General features: G+C 44.7%; 1 protein-coding gene across 1 annotated transcript in view; it reads right to left on the reverse strand.

The window, feature by feature from the left end:
- adcy3a (adenylate cyclase 3a) overlaps positions 1-19,981 on the reverse strand; it is a 53,522-nt gene extending 33,541 nt beyond the window's left edge. Inside the window, exons 1-7 of the mRNA XM_056434442.1 lie at positions 19,920-19,981; positions 19,781-19,824; positions 18,717-19,108; positions 17,903-18,606; positions 14,654-14,803; positions 3,201-3,331; positions 856-967 (exon numbers count right to left, since the gene is read on the reverse strand). Of these exons, the coding sequence (XP_056290417.1) occupies positions 856-967; positions 3,201-3,331; positions 14,654-14,803; positions 17,903-18,577 (1,068 nt within the window). The 5' untranslated portion in view covers positions 18,578-18,606; positions 18,717-19,108; positions 19,781-19,824; positions 19,920-19,981. The remainder of the gene's footprint in view (positions 1-855; positions 968-3,200; positions 3,332-14,653; positions 14,804-17,902; positions 18,607-18,716; positions 19,109-19,780; positions 19,825-19,919) is intronic.
- Between the last annotated feature and the right edge of the window lie 2,735 nt (positions 19,982-22,716).

Raw genomic sequence — 22,716 nt, forward strand, 5'->3', positions numbered from 1 at the left:
TTATCCATCACCTTTTCTGCAATTATAGAAATGACAGAAAGGCTGAACTCTGAAACATTTTGCAATAGTTTTTAGAGATACACAGATCTTATCTGTTGGATCAGCATCGGCATATAGACTGACTTCAGAAAGCAACACACAACAGCTTTCTGTCCTGCTCCATTCCCTTGCTGTGTTGAACCAACATAGATGAGGTAAAATATGGCTGCGAAGCATCATTTCAAGCATGAGCTTCAGAGTAAGTGTGAGAGCAGTGGTGTTGGCGAAACATGAGGCACCATCCAAGAGGTCCAATGAGGAACAGATCTAGGAATTTGGGTGGTTTGTGTTCCTCACAATGCTGGACAGTAACCACGGGAGCATGTACAGTATGTTGTCTCTCACCACAAAGATGGAATGTAAACAGTAGGAATACACAAAGTAATCTACTAGGAATTTACCGCAGGATGATGGGGATGTTTTGCCTTCTTTGTTGGCTCCTTTCAAATGAATGAGAGGCTGCCATTTTTCACATTCAGTCAGTCTAAAGACAGCCTCGCTGGGTAAGCCAAGGGGTTATCGATGCCATTCACAGTTATTGAACGATACATCACATTTACTTGATACACTTTTCTTTGGATTAAAGAAATAATATATCACACATAAATGATGGAGGAATGGTTACATACAAGATATGAGGATATATGTCTTGAACAGATTGTAAATGTGGGAAACCGAGGTCACTGTATTTGATCAGTTCTCTGTGTCAGCAGGTACCCTGAGTCAGCCTGAAGACCCCTGCTAGTCTGGATTAGTTTTATATGTAAATATATAAAAATATACATTTTAGTTTTTCTAATGCGGTGTGAAACTCACTGCAGCCAGTTTGTCAAAGCGGGCAAAGAGCTCATTGAGCAGTTTGACCAGTTCATGAGCGCTGCAGGACGATGACAGCTGTGTGAAGCCCACGATGTCTGCAAACAAAATACTGCCACACAACAAGACACAGACACAAGTTGCTCAATTAGTATTGATATCATCTGGCTATAGTCACAGAAACAGTATCATCCATGCAGATGTTCACTCTTTCCAAGTCGTCACATTGTTACAAATCGCTGTAGGAATCTATGTCCAGTCTTTCAATTCAGAGAAAGTGATCCCTGATTAAAACTGATGACTGGCTGGTTTCGATTTGGCAATGCCACAATTAGTGGTCAGGGTGGAGAATCCCACTGAAACAGAGATGGGACAGGAGGCAATTCAATTAAATTTTTAGGCAAGCAGGTAAGAAGTTGAATCTTGCATTTTTTGGATGCTGCTGGTTCAGTCGGACAAATGCATTTGCACAGAGACACATTAAAATGTAATGGGAACCACACCCACTCGTTTTTTCACTCGGTGTGAATAGAACCAATAAAGCCACCATTGTTTTTTCTCAGTCTTATCTTTCAATATTGTTCATAAATTACCAACACATTTCTGTGAGGTTTAAAGATTTGCTTGAATTTAATAATTTACAAGATTAAGAACCTGAAAATGAGCCAGAGAATGTATTTAAACAAACTAAATTGAAATCAACCAGCCAAGATCATACCTTCATTCTGCGTGTATCAGCACAAAGTCAGAATTCACTGATGGGTTATTAAAGCATGCCTCACATCTCATACTAGTAGATCTGTCTAGTTGCTGGTATTTGAGACTGTAAGCGTTTGCATTCATACTTCACTGGATGCTGATGCTTCAGGTAACAAACTGAACTTGTCTTTGTTACCTCAGGATTAAAGATTTCCTCTTTTGGAAGTGACTCATCATCTAAACTGGATTGCCTGAAAACAAGTCAGGAGCCTTTTTATACTGGACATTGAAAAAGGTATGTTCCCAAAGCTATTTCAAGGTCAAGTGGACAAAATCCACAATCCTCTGTGCAGAACTGTATTACAAAGTGTGTTAAATTGTAATACAGTCATGTCATTTGTCAATGACAGATTGATGAAGCCTCATTGTAGCTTCAGCACAGAATGTTGTCCCCAATCACTTACACTGAACACAAATTAAAAAGAACTCTGCAGTATGAACAGAAGGAATGATAACAGCACCCTGCTGTCTGTTTTTGGGAGTGGGTTGTTTGTAAAAGGCCACTATATTATTGGGTAGAACTAGCTTTGTTATGTTGTTATTGGGTTATTATCCTCTTTAATAGTGCTTATAGTTAGGACTAAATCAGATTTCCCCTGGTCCATCCCTTAGATATGCTGCTATAGGCTTATAGGCTGCTGGGGGACGTTTTAGGATACACTGAGCTCCTATCTCCTCTCTCTCCTATGAATGAATTTACCTCTCTCTTTTGCACATTACTAACTCTATTTCTTTGTCTTAGTCTTTGTGACTTCACATCTCATAGGGTCTATTGGACCTGGCTCTGTCTGAAGCTGGTCCTGGGTCCTTGTCCCTGCTTCCTACATCCAGCCTCTGGCCTAGACCTGGCCTCCTTCTCTGTGCCTCCTGCCTCAACGGCCAACCTCATTGGTTTGGCCTCTTTCGCGATGCTTCATGCCTGTTGGGCCGGCCTCCTGCCATGGCCCTGCTGATGCCACCCCCCTCTCTCTCTACCTCCTTCTGTTTCATGTATTGTGGAGGTCTGGATCTTGGTCCATGCCTACTAATTATTCATACATTTATATCATATTTATTGAATGTGTTGTAACTCTGTAATGCTGTTCATTCTGTACTCATGACGTCTATTGCTTCTGTCCATTCGGGGAGAGGGATCCTCCTCTGTTGCTCTCCTCAAGTTTTCTTCACTTTTTTCCCCAGTAAATTTTGTTTCTTCTATTTTTGGGGGGTTGTTTTTCCTGAACCTATGAGAGGTTCTGGGACAGGGATGTCGTATGTGTACAGATTGTAAAGCCCTCTGAGGCAAATTAGTCATTTGTGATTTTGGGCTATACACGATCAACTCTATTGAATTTAATTAGTACGTTGACAATCAATGTAACTGTTCAACAGTATCAGTTTGAACAAATAAGAATACATATCTGTTTGCTTAACATTTTGATTTACAGTTTTGATTCATGTAGTGTGTGACTTTGCTTGTGAACATACTCAGGGATCTATGTAGATACCTAGACATTACTGAGAGAAGCCTCTTGCTGCACAGTCAAAGAAATAAAAAAAGATAACATTTATGTTACATTTAAATGTTCAGCTAAAAGCAGTCATACCTGACGTTTTCGTGTCTGTACATGTACATAGTGTTGAACTGCTGCATCTCTTTCTGACTGGGCTCCTTCTTCATATCCTGAAGCATCTCATCAGCTATATGCTTTGGAAGGATGGAGAGCAGCAGGCGTTCCTGGAGAGGACAAAGACAGAACCAGATAGGACATCATACACCTACTGAAAAGAACATACCACTAACAAAAACTGTACATGCCCTATTAGATAAAAGTGAGATGTTTAGATGGATACAAATGTCATGTGTGTGTTAAGTAAAGAGCTGGAGTCAGGATGAGATTGACCTAGCATAAGGACAGGAAGCATGGGAAGACATGTGAAGATATAGACATTATGTCAAATACCTATATGTATAAGAACTTAACAATGCTTATTTTGTTCTGTCACTTTAGCTAGTTATCCCCATGCTGATGTATGTTCAAGTGTTTATTTATCCGATAAGATAATCTGATCTGTCATGATTGACAGCTCCTTTGAATGAAGTTGTTGAGGAGCCACCAGCTCAGGAGTTGATTCAGTTGCAACGTTATATGACAAAATATTCAAGACACTTTCGGCGTTTCTCAATTCAAAGTACACGAGTACAGACTAGTGTTCTTTTGGAGTCTGGACTTGGGAGTCCAGACTCCGGAGGACGGGAGAACGGGAGGACGGTCTTTCTGCGATTGGAACAGCAGCTGACTTGATGACGTCACCACATCAGCTGTTCTTGCTCCTGGGTTTACTCTAATTATTCACTGTAAATTATTTTTTACAGTCAAATAAACAAAACATCCTAAAATTACATTCCGTGACTCAACAACCGTAGTATTTATAAAAAGTCAACTGTCAGTAGTTTATTTTCTCCTCCGCTACTGTTTCCGGTTGCTGGTGTAAAATGCATTCTGGGATATATGCTGGCCAGAGTACGCACAAGTCTCCTCTGATGCATCCTCCGGAAAGTGGGAGGATCAAGTCACATCCGGGCATTTTGACCGTGCTTTCCGAGAAGCGAACTTTGAATTGGAACATGTACGCGGGCTGAGACTGATGACGTTTCACGAGGACACAAGTAGAGGAAAGTACGCACAAGTACGCATATTGAGAAACACCACTTCTATGGTTCAGCGGTCGTCCTTCAGTCAGAGGATCGTCGGTTTGATCCCCGGCTCCCCAACTAGTCCATGTCAATGTGTTATTGTGCAAATTGCTCCCGCCATATTTCAATGTTTGTGTAACTGATGCGCAAGTGGCATTTCAGCATCAGTGCATGAATGTGATGTAAATGGTTAATGAACATTACATGTCATCATTCATCCATTCATACACTGATGGCAGACACTACCATGCAAGGTGCCACCTGCCCATCAGGACTATATAACCATAATCAAGGTTAAATGTCTAGCGGAGCCGGTGATCGAATCGCCGATCCTTTGATCTACCACTGATCCAGTCAACCTTGGAACAGCAGTGTTTGTAAAACTAGAAAAACACTATACAATTACGATCAATTTAACATTCCTATTTGATGTGATGGTGAATGAAAACTGGCCAACATTAATAAAGGAGTTGTCGATTAACTACAGATGTGACAGGAGGATAGAGTAAGTCACACAGACATTGAGCAAAGACAGGAGATTGCTGACAATAAAATAGAGGACATAGCAAGGATTGAGACACATGGACACATGGCAGGGAACTGATAGAGGTATTCACACACAGATTAAGTTTTAGGATGGGCCTCTACGGCTCACCCAACAAAATCCTCAATAAACTTCAATATGTCCAGAACTCTGCCGCCCGACTGCTCACCTCCACCCGACGCTACGAACACATCACCCCAGTCCTACACCACCTCCACTGGTTCCCGGTCAAGTACAGGATAGACTTCAAACTACTACTCATCACCTACAAAGCCCTAAACAACCTGGCCCCTCCCTATCTTTCAGACCTCCTCCCCCTCCATGCTCCAACCCGTTGCCTCAGGTCCGCCGGCACAACCGCTGCTGGGGTGACCGTGCCTTCTCAGCAGCTGCACCCTCCCTCTGGAACGCTGTCCCCATCCATATCCGTCAGGCTCCCACCCTAACATTATTTAAGCAAACCATCAAAACACACCTCTTCCAACTCGCTTTCACCTACTAACCCCTTGCCCCCGATACGACCCACACAGCTTCTCCAGTTTGCTCTCCTTTCTTATTGTTACCATACGTCCTGTTTGTTTGTCTTGTCTGCTTTCTTTTTGTTTTGTTCCGTTTGTCTCTTGTCCCCTGTAAAGCGTCTTCGTGTACTAGAAAAGCGCTATAGAAGTCTAAATTATTATTATTAAAGCTTCAGGTACTAACAAAAACTGGTACAATCGACTGCACAATGCATTACAGTTTAAATCAAAAAATAATATCTATCCACATGGGCAACATCGTGTCCACACACGGTTAAAGAAAGTATGTATTATAGTACTTTTTAAATAATAAAAGATTGTGCTTGATATTAAAGATCTTCCTCTATAAACTCAAGCAGACAGATTTCGTGAACAAAAAATATGAATCTACCAGAATAAACTGTGCCCTCTTTGTTTACTTTAGTGTGTTTTTTACATCTCCATGCTTCCAGTGGTAACTGTGTGTTTAACGTCACATTGCTATGAATTGTGGGTAATTCCCTTGAGCAAAGTCTCAAACACTGGCCGATGTGTCAGCCCTAAACCCTCAGTTTCCGAGAGAAGGAGAGAGAGCGTGTGACAATGGGTATAAAGTCAGCAGTAATGTTACAGTTGTGTTTTTGTGTGTACAGTTTATTTGGCATGAATATATGCTGCAACTCTTCAAGACCAAAGTTCCGTGACTTGTTTACCACTTTCTGGTTAATGAGGCTAGCCCTGAAGTTAGTAGTTACTTTTTCCTCCAAATGTAAGTTCAATTCAATTAATTTCAGTTTATTTTACATAGCCCAATATCATAAATTACAAATTTGCCTTGGAGGGCTTTACAATCAGTACACATAAAAGTCCCAAAAAATAAAAAATAAACTTTCACAGGGAAAAAAGGGAAGAAACCTTCAGGAGAGGAACAGAGGAGGATCTCTCTCTTTCCAGATGGACAGAAGCAATAGGTTTGTGTTTCAAGCTTCGTGTAGTGTTGGCCATTGTTGGTGACTGCTCTTGGTTTCCTCAGGTTCCTGAATACTAGCAGAGGGAATTGGCGTGTGTGTACAATTTTCTAAAATTATATTGAAATTCTTTATATTCAATGGTATTATGTCTCAAAATATCAAAGTCAAAAGTTCAAGGACATATTCTAAACACTGACTCAGGACTAGAGTCCACAAGAACCCTATGCCCGAAAAGATATTCCCTTTTTTGATAGAGAGATCCTGACCCAGGCAGGCATCACACACAGTGGATCGCATCAAAACCTGACAGAGAGGAAGAGAAGCAACAAAAGTCTGAGCGGGTAGGCTCTGTGATTACAGCTGACAACATCTCAGGAGCGTGGTTACCATGGTAACCAGCAGTGACCGGATGCTCCTTGAGCAGTCCTCGTCTCCCAGCAGGCCGTGCTTTACTCTTCGTATTCGGGGAGTTCCTTCCACTCACGGTTTTATCAGCTCTCTTTGTTGTCTTTTGCATTCTTCTCCATGATCATTCTGTCTTTTCACTAGTTTCATCGCTCTCTGAGGTGCAAACCATCTGCTTCATAAGTAGGGTGGTGGAGAATGTCCAGTGGCCAGATGTGAGGACGACACAATAACAGCTCAAACATAAATATACACACACGCACCAACACACCCCCACACACACAGGAAAGGACAGCTGTGTCTGATTTGGCCTCGGCTGCTGGTGATTGGCAATCACTCAGCAGCCGAGGCCACTCTTATAAAAGCTCCCACTCGAGAGTGGAGAGGTGAGCAGAGGCGCGTGATTTGCGGTCTGCTCGGTGTCGTGTGTGTGCCAAATAAAAGATGTCTTCAGACAAAACCTCTTGCTGTCTGGCGGATCCTTGGTGCTGGGGGGGGAAACCCACAGGTGGCGGCCTCAGGCGTGCTACATTGGAGCCCAACGTGGGACCCCTGAGGACCCAGTGCCTGAAAGGGATGGAGCCAGACCAGGAGGAACAGCTCAAGTTTCAAGTTTCAAGTTTTTATTGTCACATCCCCTTTTATACAAGTATAATCGGTTTGTGAAATTCTTATGTGCAAAACACCCGACAGCAGTAGCAGACTAAAAAAAGAATAAGAATGAGAATAAACTATACAATATCCACACAAAAAAGAAGAAAGTATTAACAATATATATATAAAACAATGTAATAGAATATACATCATGACAATATATATATATAAACAATGTAATAAAATATACACTTTTTTGAGACAATATATATATATATGTATATACATACAATATATATATATATAAAACAATGTAATAAAATATACACCATGGCCATAGATATTCACAGAATGTGTTCTGGTGTATAGTTTTAATGAGGGTCTCAGTCCTTGTTCAGCAGCCTGATGGCCTGACTGAAGAAGCTGTCCCTCAGTCTGTTTGTGCGGCACTTGATACTGCGGTATCGCCTGCCTGACGGTAGAAGGGTGAACAGTTTGTGGCCGGGGTGGTTATTGTCTTTCATCATCCGTTTGGCCCTGGCCACGCACCGCTTGGTGTATATGTCCAGGATGGAGGGAAGCTCACCTCCAACGATGTACTGTGCCGACCGCTGATGAGCAGCTTGGGCCAGATACTGGCCCGGATAGAGGAGATGGGGCGGGCACAGGCGGAGGAGAGCCGCCTGTTCCTCAGAACCCTCCGAAACCCGCCGGCGCTGTGGCAGACTCCCGTTCCCCGTGACCCGTCGCCGCAGCCGACCCCCGAGCCCCGGGAGCCGTCGGAGCTGCCGACTCCAGAGCCCCAGGACCAGTCGGAGCTGCCGACTCCAGAGCCCCAGGACCAGTCGGAGCTGCCGAACCTCGAGGTCCAGGACCCGTCGGAGCTGCCGACCCCCGAGGTCCGGGCCCCGTCGGAGCTGCCGACTCCAGAGCCCCAGGACCAGTCGGAGCTGCCGAACCCCGAGGTCCAGGACCCGTCGGAGCTGCCGAACCCCGAGGTCCAGGACCCGTCGGAGCTGCCGACCCCAGAGCCCCAGGACCCGTCGGAGCTGCCGACCCCCGAGGTCCAGGAGCCGTCGGAGCTGCCGACCCCCGAGGTCCAGGAGCCGTCGGAGCTGCCGACCCCCGAGGTCCGGGCCCCGTCGGAGCTGCCGACTCCAGAGCCCCAGGACCAGTCGGAGCTGCCGAACCCCGAGGTCCAGGACCCGTCGGAGCTGCCGAACCCCGAGGTCCAGGACCCGTCGGAGCTGCCGAACCCCGAGGTCCAGGACCCATCGGAGCTGCCGACCCCAGAGCCCCAGGACCCGTCGGAGCTGCCGACCCCCGAGGTCCAGGAGCCGTCGGAGCTGCCGGACCCAGAGCCCCAGGACTCGTCGGAGCTGCAGAACCCCGAGGTCCAGGACCCGTCGGAGCTGCCGACCTCCGAGCCCCAGGACCCGTCGGAGCTGCCGACCCCCGAGGTCCAGGAGCCGTCGGAGCTGCCGGACCCAGAGCCCCAGAACTCGTCGGAGCTGCCGAACCCCGAGGTCCAGAACTCGTCGGAGCTGCCGACCGCTGAGGTCCAGGACCCGTCGGAGCTGCCGTCGAACCCCGAGGTCCAGGATCCGTCGGAGCTGCCGACCCCCGAGCCGACCCGTCGGTGGAGGGCCGACTCCGGATCCCCGGGCCCTGTCGGAGGTACCAGCTACCGCTGCTCCGGCTCCATCCCGGCCGGTCCCGGCTCCCCGTTCCCCGGCCCGGCGGGCGTCAGCTCCCCGTCCCCGTCCCGAACCCCAGAGCCCCCACATCCTAAGCAGTCGACCCCAGAGCCCCCTCCTGCCGAGCCCGGTCCCGGTCCCCCAGGGCCCCTCCTCCGCCCAAGCTCTCATGGGGGGGGGAGGGGGAGTAGGTCAGGCCGGATGGAGCCCCGGCCTAAATCGAGTGGTGGGGAGTGTGGCAGCTGTGTCTGATTTGGCCTCGGCTGCTGGTGATTGGCAATCACTCAGCAGCCGAGGCCACTCTTATAAAAGCTCCCACTCGAGAGTGGAGAGGGAGAGGTGAGCAGAGGCGCGTGATTTGCGGTCTGCTCGGTGTCGTGTGTGTGCCAAATAAAAGATGTCTTCAGACAAAACCTCTTGCTGTCTGGCGGATCCTTGGTGCTGGGGGGGGAAACCCACGGGTGGCGGCCTCAGGCCTGCTACAGTATCACATAGTGCATGTTTCTGGCTCAGCCATGACATTGTTTCCTATTAATTACCTTTACTGTGGTGGCCCCTCAACAGTTTCATAATGAACATAATGAATGACATCTTAGTGTTTGCAGTGCCTTAGTGTTCCCATCCGACCACTGTGGACTGTTCTCAAGTGTCTGCGATCCATCAGACACATTTTGTTGACCATTCATTACATTACATGTCATCTAGCAGATGCTTTTATCCAAAGCGACTTACAATAAGTGCATTTCAACCTAGAGTATAAACTAAGAACAACAAGAATACAGAAGTAACATTTCCTCAACATAGTCGAACTTCAAAAGTACCATAAGTAAGTGCTATTTAAGTGCCACTGAAGTGCAAATCTGTGTTTTAATCCAGATATAGTCGGAAAAGGTGTGTTTTCAGTCTCCGGCGGAAGATGTAGAGACTTTCTGCTGTCCTGATGTCAGTGGGGAGCTCATTCCACCACTGAGGAGCCATGACATTCCTTTCCTGACATTTCCATTCCTTTGTGAGTAACTTTTGTGCAGTGCCACTGCCATCACCATTCAAATACAAAATGGTAAATGGACTTTTATTGCACCTTTTGTCTTCCCAGCACTCAAAGCTGCCCTCTTTGCACTTGAACACTACATATCATCATTCACCCATTCACACCCTGATGGCAAGGTGTCACCTGCCCATCTAATCATCATACCTGCAGACTCATGAGGGGTGAAAAAGGTGACAATGGGGGGTTATTACTAATAATAACAACTTTACATTTTCATTATATATAATATGGTTAAAGTCATTCATCAACCAACTTCCTTTTTTGACTCGTATGCTCTGCTGAGCTTTGAGCCTGTTCCATGAGCCTGTTCCATGAGCCTGTTCAATGAGCCTGTTCCATGAGTCTGTTCCTTCCTCTACTTGGTTGTCACGATCCTCAAATTATAACTTCTATAGATACCTGCCATAAATATCATGATACCAGAATTCAATACAATACCATAAATACGATACTGGTATATTTATCTACAGTAGTAATAAAATAATATTAAAAAATGTTTAAAGCCGAAGACGGTCTCAAAAGCTCCGCAACTTAACGCCACTCACCGTGAGAGCGCTGCGCAGCGCATTGCGTGCAGACAGCATTTAACGGAGCGGAGCAGCGCATGCGCTTTGATCGCACGCTCTCTTAATGAAGTCTCAGTGCTAAAAATATGCAAAATCATATAGTTTTTAACGTACGGGTACTTTGTTAGTATCGATACACCGTGCAGCATTACAGCATTAGATGTAGCGGGCTGACATTCAAGCTAACCCGAACCCCACCCCCCCCCCCCCCCCAACCGCTGTCGACATCTTAACGCGGATTGGCCAAGACGCGACACGTCCCATCAAAGATGTTTTATTGCGAAGTTCACCACATCACATTTTTTCCATGTCTTACTCCAATTTCATAAACGCCGGCCGGTCAGTTGACCCCCTCCCCCCCCCCAAAAAAACTCTTCGGATCTACACTATTCGCGTGGATGACCTATTTTGATTTCAAAACGGCAAATTTTGCCGAAAGGTGACAAGTTTGCAGGTATGAATCACTCATACCCAGTCACACACCGCAGAGTGCAACTTGGGGTAAAATAATTTGCTTAAGGAGACATAGACATGGACACGCGGAGCCAGGGATCGAACGGGACGACCCACTTAACACTGAGCCACAGTTGCTCCACAAACAATGTGATTAGGTTCAAATTATATATTATATCCCCATGAAAAAATTACCAGTTTTCACTTTTCAGGATTCAATCAAAACAAAAACTGTCAACCTTATGTTGGTGCTAGAGGAAAATCCCAAATGTTGTGCCCATTTATCTAGCATGTGTTTCGTGAATACTTTGATCTGATGATGGGGCTCGAGTTTATTACAATTCATTCTCAGGTGAACATGATTATTAGAACCAACATTTATGGCAATAGTTAGATTATATAATAATATGAATATGAATATGAATAAAAACAATAGGTTCCTCGGACTTACAGGGCCAGGGACAATTCAGTTAATAATCCGAGCAATTTCAACAGGGCCTCTGCGACCCCTAGTCGGTGCTCAGGCCACAATTACATTATTATTACATTTCATTTAGCCGACGCTTTTATCCAAAGCGACTTTCAATCATGTTACACTCATACACCGTAGACACAGCTACAATTTCATGCTCAAGGACTCATCGACTAGAGCGGGTATTGAACTGCCAATCCCCTATTGAAAGACGGACCTGCTAACCACTGACCCGCAGTCGCCCTAATAAAATCACATTAAATCCTAGTTTCTCGATGATTGTCAAGGTGAGGGCCCTATCCAGGGACAAAAAAGCTGCCTTTCAGTGGGGAGACAAGGAAACATACAGCACTGTGAGAGCAAGACTTAAAGACGGCATCTCAGAAGAGACCTTAAACCAACAACACTTAAGATACAGTATGTGGCAAGAGATCCAGAATGTCACAGGCAATAAAAGCAGGAGCCATCATGTGTGACATTTGCAAGATGATTACTCACTTTAATTTCCCTTACCAAACCTCCTCTACTCTAGTGTTAAACACCGGAGCCCCCCAGGGCTGTGTACTCATCCCTCCCACCAGGCACGTGCACAGATAGAGCCCTAGTGGTGCTCAAGCACCAGCCCTTTTGCCCTGGATGAGAAAAGTGCCCTTTTTGCTGGAGCCCATTTTTTTCATTAATCAGTATTTAAGAATAAAAGTTACTCTTTCTGTCATCAAGTCCCCCCAAATGTGTTTTAATATCCGACGGGGCATTTATCTGAGAATTTCGCCCCGACATGCTCCGCGGTGCTCACGAGCTCACGTGCCCCCCCCCCCTCCTCCCCGGCCGCCGCGCCCCTCCCTCCTCCTCCTCCACTTCCTCCTCCGGGCAGTGCTCCTCGCGCCACCAAACGGCTGCACCTCCTTCTCCTCTGACCTGCAGCATCAGACACACAGGTCATGACGTGTTCGTCCCCTGACGTTGTTTGTGATAAATCAACCACAACATTAGCGCTGCTGAAAACATGACGTCACAACTGGTCCAACGTTTCCTAAAAAAATAAACAAACAAAAACTCACGAAATCCGTGATTTCAAAGCCTTGCAGCTGTTTACTGACGTTAGTTATGTTTAGAGAAGAGAGAGAGGGAGAGAGAGAGAGAAGAGAGAGAGAGAAGAGAGTGAGAGAGAGTGAATTCTTATTCCGTTCTATTTAACAGGGGCTAGTCTAGGATTTGCGTGGCCAGACTGAAAAAAAATATCATAAGGCCTCTGGTATTGTTCAGAGGGATGTCTGTTGATGTCTATCAATATCGCTCATTTTGAAAATGACGTAAGAGGGCAATACGGATCCGTATCAGACCAGCGAGGAGGGCAAGACGACCCATTAGCCAATCACAACGATTGTACTGTTGTTGCTATATAATAATTCATCTTTATTCATAAAGAACATGTAAGCTAGCGGTCTAATCCTGCCCAGAGGAAACGCAGGTCGAGGATGTATTGCATCATCAGTGTATTGCTGCTTATGCTTCAACTGTCAGAATTTTTTTTTGGCATTGGGTGTCCTTTTTTTGGGTTTGAGCACCTGCCCCCCAAAATGTCTGTGCACGTGCCTGCCTCCCACATTGTATACCGTCGATTGCTACCCCAAACATGAGGAGAACTTCATATCGAGAGCAAGTCAACAATCTGAGTGGCGGTCATAAAACAACGTACTACTCAATAAGAGTCAAACCAAGGAGCTGGTTGTTGACATGGTCTTCACAATTCTCCATCCTTTTGAAGCTTATAAACGGCTGTCTTTCTTAAGGAAAATTAAGGAGGCAAAGTGGGGACTTTTCCGATACCAAGTTCTTGTCAACTTTGACAGAGTAGGAATAGAAAGCATCCGGGACAAACCGGCCACAAGCTGTTCACCGTGCTGTCGTCTGAAAACAGATCTTTAATGGAAGAAAAGGACAGCAACTATGCCCCGCTTTCTTCTCATTCAAGTCAATATCTGCTGGTCGTAAGGAACAAAATTCCCTTAAACTTTCAAAGAATTCCCGCTGCCATATGGAAGATTTATCACAGCGCAGATTCATCAAATGAGGAAAGCTCTGGATCCCAAATTGAATGCATACATTCGAAAAACCACATCGACCGCTACGAAGCCACCTCAAAGTAAGAGGCTTGTCTCTGGGCAGAGATAGATCGTAGGAGTGCGTTTATAAACTTGTTTATTTGAAGTTGAACTGTTCTGTTAATGTGTTCTTGTACAATGTTAAGTTCCATTAGTGCTGTGTAAAATGACTGTTGTGTTGCTGTTATAACTGTGTTTTTTAAGAATGTTACCCCCTGCTGATCTAAGACTCTTGTGTTTAGATTAGTGTGAGTGGGGTTGGTAACTGTAACTCTATTAAGGCTGCTGAGCCCGAGTCCAGTTGCTGTACTTTACCACACACACACACACGTTATGCTCATCTCAGAAACATGGAGTGCAAATGCAGCCTCTATTGTGTGCCTCAATACTCTCCATTTATGTTGTTTTATGTTTATGTTGTGTTGCATACGAGACTACAGCCGCCATCTTTGTAGTTTTATCCTCCGATATTGTTAAGGTTCGCGTAGTGTGATGCCATCTTTCTTTTGTCTCTATTTGTTAATAATCTTGTATGTATGATTCTAGCGAGCTGCACAGTGGTATTGTGGCTAGCACTGTCAGCTCACAGCAAGGGGGGGGGGGGGGCACGGTTCGATACCCGATCCCGGGCAGTCCTTCAGTATGGAGTTTGCACATTCTCCACGTGGCAGGGTGGGTTTCCTGTGGGTTTTCCGGCTTCCTCCCACAGTCCAAAGAAATGACAGCTCAGGTTAATTGGATGCAAGCGTGAATGGTTGTCTCTCTCTATATGTTGCCTGCGATAAACTGGCAACCTGTCCAGGGTCAGCTGGGATCGGCTCCAGCATCCCGTGACTCCGAATAAAATAAGCGGTTCGGATAATGGAATGGATGATTCTTCAAAAATTTTGAAAAAATGTAAAATGCAGTATTATTGTCAGAAATAAATTGAAATGATGACCCCCCAAAAGTGAAACAGTTCCCTTAAACTCTCGTTTTACCACCAGAATGCTGAAATGTCCTCTGACCTGTTGCTGGCTCTGCTCCTCCAGGTTGAGTTTGACCTCCAGTGACTGCCTCGCCTCCAGAAAGGCCTTTCGATGTTTACGGTCAGCCATGTAGTACGACATGACTCCCACAGTGATGGCACACACGTAGATCACTATGTTGGCCAGCAGCTTGAAAGAAAAATGCAACAGTTAAGGCTCAATATTGAATTAACACATGCACAATAAGGGATAAATATGGCATAACAGAAAAAGTTATGTGAAGTGTGACAAAAGACCAGTCTCTTTTTTCCTCCTGCTCCATCTATCAGAAGATGAAAGTAACAACGAGCTAGTCAGACCTGCTGCTGGATACGTTTGTCCTGCGGGGTTGCTGTGCTTCAGAACCACTTCCATCTAGGTGACTAAATACTTACACGGCACACCTACTCCACTGTCTGCCATTGTGATTTCTTTGCTATGGCGAGACCTGGTCATGGTTACGAGCAAGTGGATTAACTTCATTGTGTTAACAAGGCCTGGAAAAGTCTTTCCTCGAGGAGGGTCAGTACACTGCAGTTCAAGAATTGATAGACTGTGACCATACTGTCATCAAGCTCCTCTTTTATGGAACCAGCTTCCACCTTCAGTCTGGGAGGCAGACATAGTCACCTCATTTAAGATTGTAAAGCCCTTTGAGGCACATTTGTAATTTGTGATATTGGGCTACACAAAAAAAACTGAAATGAAATGAATACTTCAAACTACGACTTCTTATTTTGCAGGTTAGCCTGTTGAACAAAAACTGATTATAGGCCCGCAAGCCAGAGTAATGTTGGAGTAACAGTTATGTTTGAACCCTGTTAAATATCCATAATAGTAGGTTGGATGTGGGTTAACTATACTTTCACGTTGCTTTTTGTAAAACTTTTATAGTGCAACAATCTCCGCCTGTGTTGCATGCCTTCTGCTCCTTGCCGGTATGCGTGTGCGTAGCTGCTTTATTCTGTGTAGATTTACTTGATAAACTGCCCTGAAGGTCCACATGAAAAATAGTCAAACTAAAAGGAGTTTCAGAAACACCGATTAATTTGCTTGGCAATATTGTGTAACTTTGATTAATGTCAGCGTTGCTAACGTGCAAAAGGCCCGAAAGCCAACATGACATATTACTGTAATACTAGTTTAAGTGACAGACTGTTGCAAGTCGCAATTCCATTGTGACATATTGGACTACTGTCAGCAGTCCTCGGTCTCTGATGTTGGAGTCATGTTGTCTCACATTACAAACAACAACAGGTCTCACTTGGAAAAGGTTGCTTTTTGCAACGTGAACTTGTAATGAATTTGAAAGCTGTTGTAACATTCTAAAGCTTAGTTGTTATACTCGCACCAGACAATGATGTAATCATTGGTTGCAGCGCTTGGTCATGCATCTCTGAATTTTTTTGTAACTAGGCGCACAGGATCACATGACTGTCACAAATATTCACTGATAAAAACACTATTTACATGTTTAGGGATTCTACAAAAGGCAGCTAATTCGTTTTTAAATGCTTTAGAAAAAGGGAGGTCTTCATTCCCATTTCCCACTGATCAGGAAGCTGTTTCACCAGAACAGCTTGAGCTTGCCCCCTTTGGGAACAACATTACATCCAAGATTCCAATGGGAAATTCTTAACAGTCACAGCATATCATACCTGCATGGTGACATAAAAACCAAAGCTGTGTGACAAATGTAATTAGCACTTTGGTTTGACTTTGCCAATGTATCCGTCCCCAATGGATACAGCTCGTGTCTGTAAAGACGTTTGCCATGCAAGCTGGAGATTTTCTCCTGTCCACCAACATTTTGTTGTCTAAAATCAACGATATGCAAAGGTTGCCCTCCTGTTCAAATGTATTAACATTGGGATGGTGAAGAAGAACACATTCTCCATCCGGACACCTGCTGTCTCCACACAGTAAGAGAGTTCTGGGAAGAGAGAAGGGCTCAGGCCCTCAGCCGCCTCCAAGGGACATTCGGTTCTGGCAGTGTGATTGCATGTAATCAGCGAACTCTTTTTTCCATTTTTTTTCAGCAGATGGTAGAAATCACTCGCCAGGTCATTGTGTACAGTACTGCAGCTACACCACCATTGAGAATGACACCAAGGAGATGATTCATCTTGGCTCCATAGACAAGCGGCACACATCGAGGACTCTGTCGTCATGGAGAAGGCTTTTATCAAGACAGTGGACAAGCTTACATGCGGGATGAAGCTAGAAGACAAATATTATGCCCTGATCAGAGCCCTAATGAGTAAGCACTTATTTGATATACTATATGAGCATGTGTTGAAAGGATGAAATATTATGGTAATTATCCCCACTTCACAGCACCAGACAAAGGCAGCTACAAGGCCCTTGGAATTCATTCAGTCTGGACATGTGGCATAGTGCCAAAAAACATCTTAGTAAGTTCAATCATTTCCATAGGAAGGAAAGTTTGTGCTATCATTATTTCACAGGCACTTTAGTTTGGCATCATTGCTCACGTCTGTGACATTCTCAAGAAGCTGCAAGATGGGCACCTGGAGAAAACACTGCAGGTAGTGTGTGTAGATGTGTACATACACATACATAAATATATATATAAATATGTATATAAACACACACACACACATATATATATATACAAATATACATATACACACACATACATATATATTTATACATACATACATATATAATAATAATCAAATGTATATGGCTCTTTTCTAGGCAAACACTCAAAGACACTTATTTCTACACACACCACACACACCACACACACACACCCCCATCAAGCCCCCTCTGCATAATATGTGGCGATGACCAAACCGGTCCATGGTGCAAAAAAGGTTGGGGACGGCTGGTCTTGGGCACATACATACCACGTACATGTAATGTACCTAATTTAATTCAAGCTCGAGACCTTTGATGCATGTCACTTCCCTCATTTACTACCCAGATTTCTTGTCCGTTTCTGTTGTGAAAACATCAAGTATAAGCTAAAAGCCTAAAACTATTTAGAACATAAAACAATCTTTGTAAGACTTAAGCTGGGTATCAAACCTCAAACTTGGGTATCATATGAGCAATTCCCTAGCTTAGTGTGTGACCTAGCAGCTTCCAGTCTCCTGCATCTATGAAACAACACATGTTCAAATTCCGAAAGACTTCTGCAAAAGTCTGTAAAATAAGTGAAATCCCACAGAAGTAAATGCATTTCAGGATAAACCATCTACACCACCTCCTTCCCTCTCTTACCTGTCTGCTAAGTGCTGTTCCCTGGATGTTCTCCTGCTGCTGCTGGGCAATAGTGACGCCAAGAACCAGGGTGTGGACCCCGCAGGATACAGTAGTGATGAGCACGATGGGTGTCAGCCTCAAAGGCAGAGTCAGAAAAAAGGAAAAGCTGAAGAAAGCCTGCCAGCCCACAGTGTCGCTAGCTTGGTGGAAGCGAGCATAGTTCAGACCCAGGTAGCAGAATATCTGAGCTGCTATGAGCACCCACAAAGCATAGGGCACCACCCGTCTCGAGATGCGGTCTGGCAGCAGCCCAAAGCGGCACAACAGATAGAGGACAATGTCGGCCGCCAGTCCCACCGATGCCACTAAAACAGAAGCCAGCTTGTCGGTGGTGTAGACCACCGCACACATGACGATGATGTAACTGTCGAAGAGGGCAGCGAACACGACCAGCACCAGCAGGGTTTCGTGTCTCTGCCGTCTGAAGTAGGTCTGGTAGAGGTTTTCCAGAGACTCTGGCGTGAAGGTGAGGCGCATAAACCGCGGCAAGCAGAGGCAGCATCCCGAGCTCCGAACCGTGACCTCGTGTGTTCGCCCGACCGCCTGCCCGGGGTCAGAGGGCAGAGTGACCGAGCAATCCGCCGAGTACTCCGCCGAGTACTCTGGCTCGGAAAAGGCTCGGTTCCGAGGCATAGTGACCACTCTGGACTTATGCTTCCTGCCTTTGAATACAAAATAGAAAGCAGTCTGTCGTCTTACAGGAGTAGATCAAACACTGAGAGAACTCTTAGGTAAACATCATCTGCTCGCTTCTCTTCTGCTGAGTAACTACCTTTTCCCCCTGAGAGCCCACATATGGCATGAATCACAGTCGTGTGTTGATTGTCAGGACCTGCATACTGGAGAGATGTCTTCTTACATAGCTGCGTCTGTGGTCACTCGGTCCAGTGCCGTCAGTTGACTCAGTTTGTTCTGTGTGTCGTAGGCACAGATCGAGCACGCCTACTCTTTTTTCAGCAACGCGATCAGAAGAATGTGCACCTTGTTTCCTCTTTTAGCTTTACAGATGGGACTGTATCGCCGGCTCCTCTCCACCTTTGTACTCCACAGTTGTGTTCCATGTCAGAGTTGTTGAATTCATTAATGTTGAATCATGTCTCCAGCGGTCCTCTTGATTGGAAAGCTCTTTGCATCTTGGCCTCCCATAGTCCCCCGTCACGTGGCCTGTATCAAGAGGGGACACAGGAGGGAACACACTGAGGCATTGTTTACAATGAACAGAACCTGGTGATCAGAGTCGGGACCATACTGTCCCCAGTCCCCGCACAGGGCGGCTACCGCCAACATCCATGTCAAATTCTAACACCATTTATTTTCCTGGCGGGTGACTGGCAGCTGGCACAATGAAATCAAATTCACATTGATCATTTTAAGTTGATGTGTCGTATCCCAAATAGAAAAAAGACTCGTTAAAGTGGAAGATGTTGGCGTCAGGGAGAGGTGGGGGTCTCTGCTGTGGGCCTACCTAGCTCCATGGTGCGCTTGTCAGACTATACGCTCCGTGAGTTCGGCGACGTGCCGTCAGCCTCACCACGGCAGCGTGAACGCTGTAAATGGTCCGAGCGGTCTCGGGTGGTACAGAAGACAACGCCAGCGACTTCACCTTAGTCATCCAACACGCCCGTTTAAGCGGTGGCTGTAGCATCTCTGAGCGTCACGCCATATCTGACTGTATCCTTTTTCTTAATCTGATTCTCACTTGGGCTCTTAAGGTCCATTTAACATGTCCCGTGTGTAATGTCCATTAACCTGCTCTGCAGTAGGCTGATAATTATTCCTCATTCTTCCAGATGCTGTGAAAATCCCGACATAATGTACACGGATGCATCCGCTTACCGTGTGTGGAGCCAGACTCCGTCTCTCGGTGCGAACGTTGTTCTCTGGAGACAGAAACACAGCACCGGATATTAAACGTCAGTCTGGATGACATGAGAAAAAACGGTCCATGAAAATACGCCACGGCGGTTATACTAACCCCGCGTCGGTCTTGGGTGTTTTCCGCAAAAGCAACAGCTTCACCATCAAGCAACACCAAAGATGCTCTAGCTACACGACTGGAAATTTACGATTTCCGGTCGTTTTCAGAATACGACCTTTCTTTGCAGATGTGCACTTTCATCACTTTTCAACACGTGAGTAAACTCATCTCAATGATGAGATGTAATGACTAGGGTTTGAGTTGTTATGTCATCTCTGAATATGTGTTCAGTAGGCTTCATGAGATGTTAAAGGTTTATTAATAGCCTATATTAAGCCAGTTTCACAACCTGATATGATAAACTGTTCAGTAAGCCAGAGTTAATGCACAAAACAACAGTTGCTTGACAAACGATTTGCGGAATTTCAAAGTACGAAACATCAATACAGCTTCATCGGACAACTTGGAAGAATGTAACACTATTTATTAAGTTATTCCTTATAAATATATTTGGATTTTCATTAGCGCCGTTACGATCATGCTTTTATTTTGAAAGTAAATATCGAAACGCTTTGCATTTAAAGGCTGCTCTACGGTTTTCTGGCTAACTTGATTGAAGCCACCTCTAAATGTCCATATCCACCCAAAATTAACCTTTCCAGATATTGTGGGGATTCTATTAAAGTCGCAGAGAAAATCTGTTCTGTATTATTTTGTTTATTATAACTGAATACAATGAAAGAAATATCTGAAATTTGATGTTTTGCTTTATTTTTTATTTTTTTATAAGACAAACAACACTCTTCTTCAGGGTGTGTGGTCCTGATAACGTTATTAATAGTAGTAGTACACTGTTCCACATTGGTGACCAAGCACCATCAGCACGAACCCACCAGAGGGTGCCGTCGTAAAGAAGAAGTTATAGCTTTTCTCTTAATGCACTATGTACATAATAATAATAATGTACCCACAAGCAAGTGGATTTAAAGACATCGAAACATTTTCAAAACAGGCTGATCAAACAAGAGAGTTGTGCATAATGGATAATGCCTTAGGCATAATTAAAAACTGTATACAACGTTGTGGAAAGTGCGACATTATACCTTGCGTGAGGAGTCTTGTTTAACCCTGGCCTTATAAGATGCATATTTGAGACTATGCGCGAGGGAGACTCCAGACTAAGGAACCAGTATGATGCACTGGATGAGGTAGCTCAACAACTGGCAAATTCACCTTCGTTGCTGGTCATGTTTTATGTGTGGCCGGGTGGCCCCACCAAAATGACCACGCAGATGAAGCCTTTTCCTGCAAGGACAATACAAGGTATCCTGCAAACATTGAACGTCCTCCGAGCTGGAGATACAAACATCCTCTGCATGAGCAGATACAGTCGGAGGAAGAATGCGATTTGAGGATCAAGGCAGTGAATCGACCTCTCAACTTGCACAAACATCCTGTTTATATAGGGATTGGCCACCTCAGCCCTGTTAACGTCTTCACCAAACATGAACATCCCTGTTGCAACCCTAGCCAGAAATCCACCACAAAGCCAAATGGAGTGATTCACCCTGTCAGAGGCTCTCTCCTGATGCAAAAAAACAAAACACAAAGTTAACATGATCAGATCTGGACAAATCTAAAACATCTCGCATGAGTAAAATGCACGTCAGGAACACAATAAGTACAGTCTGTATGTAATATTAAGTCTAGGATGTCTTGAAGTCTAAGGCTCTGAAAAAAACACTGTATAGTCAGTTTAGACTATAGGAACATTGTTATGTATTCATTCTTCAAATGTCATGACAACAGATACAGCAATAAAGTCAAAGCTTAAGGTATATACATTATTTTAGTCAGACTCATCGCGTCTCATGAAGATAATTTGTCATGATCTGGAGTTTGTGTCTCGTTTTGTGTCTTGTTTGGAAGTCCTTGTGTCGTCTGTCTCCCTGTGATTGTCTGCCCTGGTCCTGATTGTTTCCTTCTGTGTGATTGCTGGTCCTGCCCTCATTGTGTTCACCTGTGTCTCGTTCCCCAATCACCTTCACCTTGCCTGTGTATGTAAACCCTGTTTGTCTCATTCCCAGTGTGGCTTCGTACTGTTTGGTCTGGGTTTTTGTCGTTCCTGTCTGGTCTTTGGAAGTAAATATTAGTTTGTTCAGTAAATGTCGGCATTTGGGTCTCTCGCTGTGACAAGTCGTGTCATAATTCCAGTGTTCGAGCCCATTGGCATTTAATTAACGATCAGTTGTAGGAAAGTGGCAGAAATATTACAATACAACAGTATGCTAATTATTCATGCTATTATTTATTTAATATAGAGGTACACAAATTGACTGCTATGTATTTACTTTGAAGTCTCTGTGTCCGGCTCTCAAACTCACTGAGTCTATATTAATTATTAAATGTGGATAATAGAACAAGCCGACAATATAGTGCGCAGAATTGCATTGCACGTGTTCATTCAATGCGGCAATAACATAAACAAAGCATTAACTGCGTTTGCGCAGCATCAGTTATTAAAATAACTAACACATGTAGACCAATGAGATTAGGCAACAGATATTGTTCATTATACAACAATTGCAAAAATAATCATATTTATGTCGGACGCCTAACAATCGATTTTCCTCTTGCTACTGGTGTTTGACACTAAAACACCACTTATCTGACCAAGCCTGCACCTTAATGAAGGCTCGTGCATCTGCTAGATAGCCAACATTCCACCACCTCTTCCATATTGCTCCATCATCAGCAGAAAGACAACTAAGTCCCAATTAGAAGATGCTAAGTCATAACTATGAAATGCTGGGCCAGTTTCTCTTTTATAATTGGAATCATTATTTAGTTCACT

The sequence above is a fragment of the Pseudoliparis swirei genome, chromosome 16 (genome assembly GCF_029220125.1).
Source record: "Pseudoliparis swirei isolate HS2019 ecotype Mariana Trench chromosome 16, NWPU_hadal_v1, whole genome shotgun sequence".
Taxonomy (NCBI): Eukaryota; Metazoa; Chordata; class Actinopteri; order Perciformes; family Liparidae; genus Pseudoliparis; species Pseudoliparis swirei.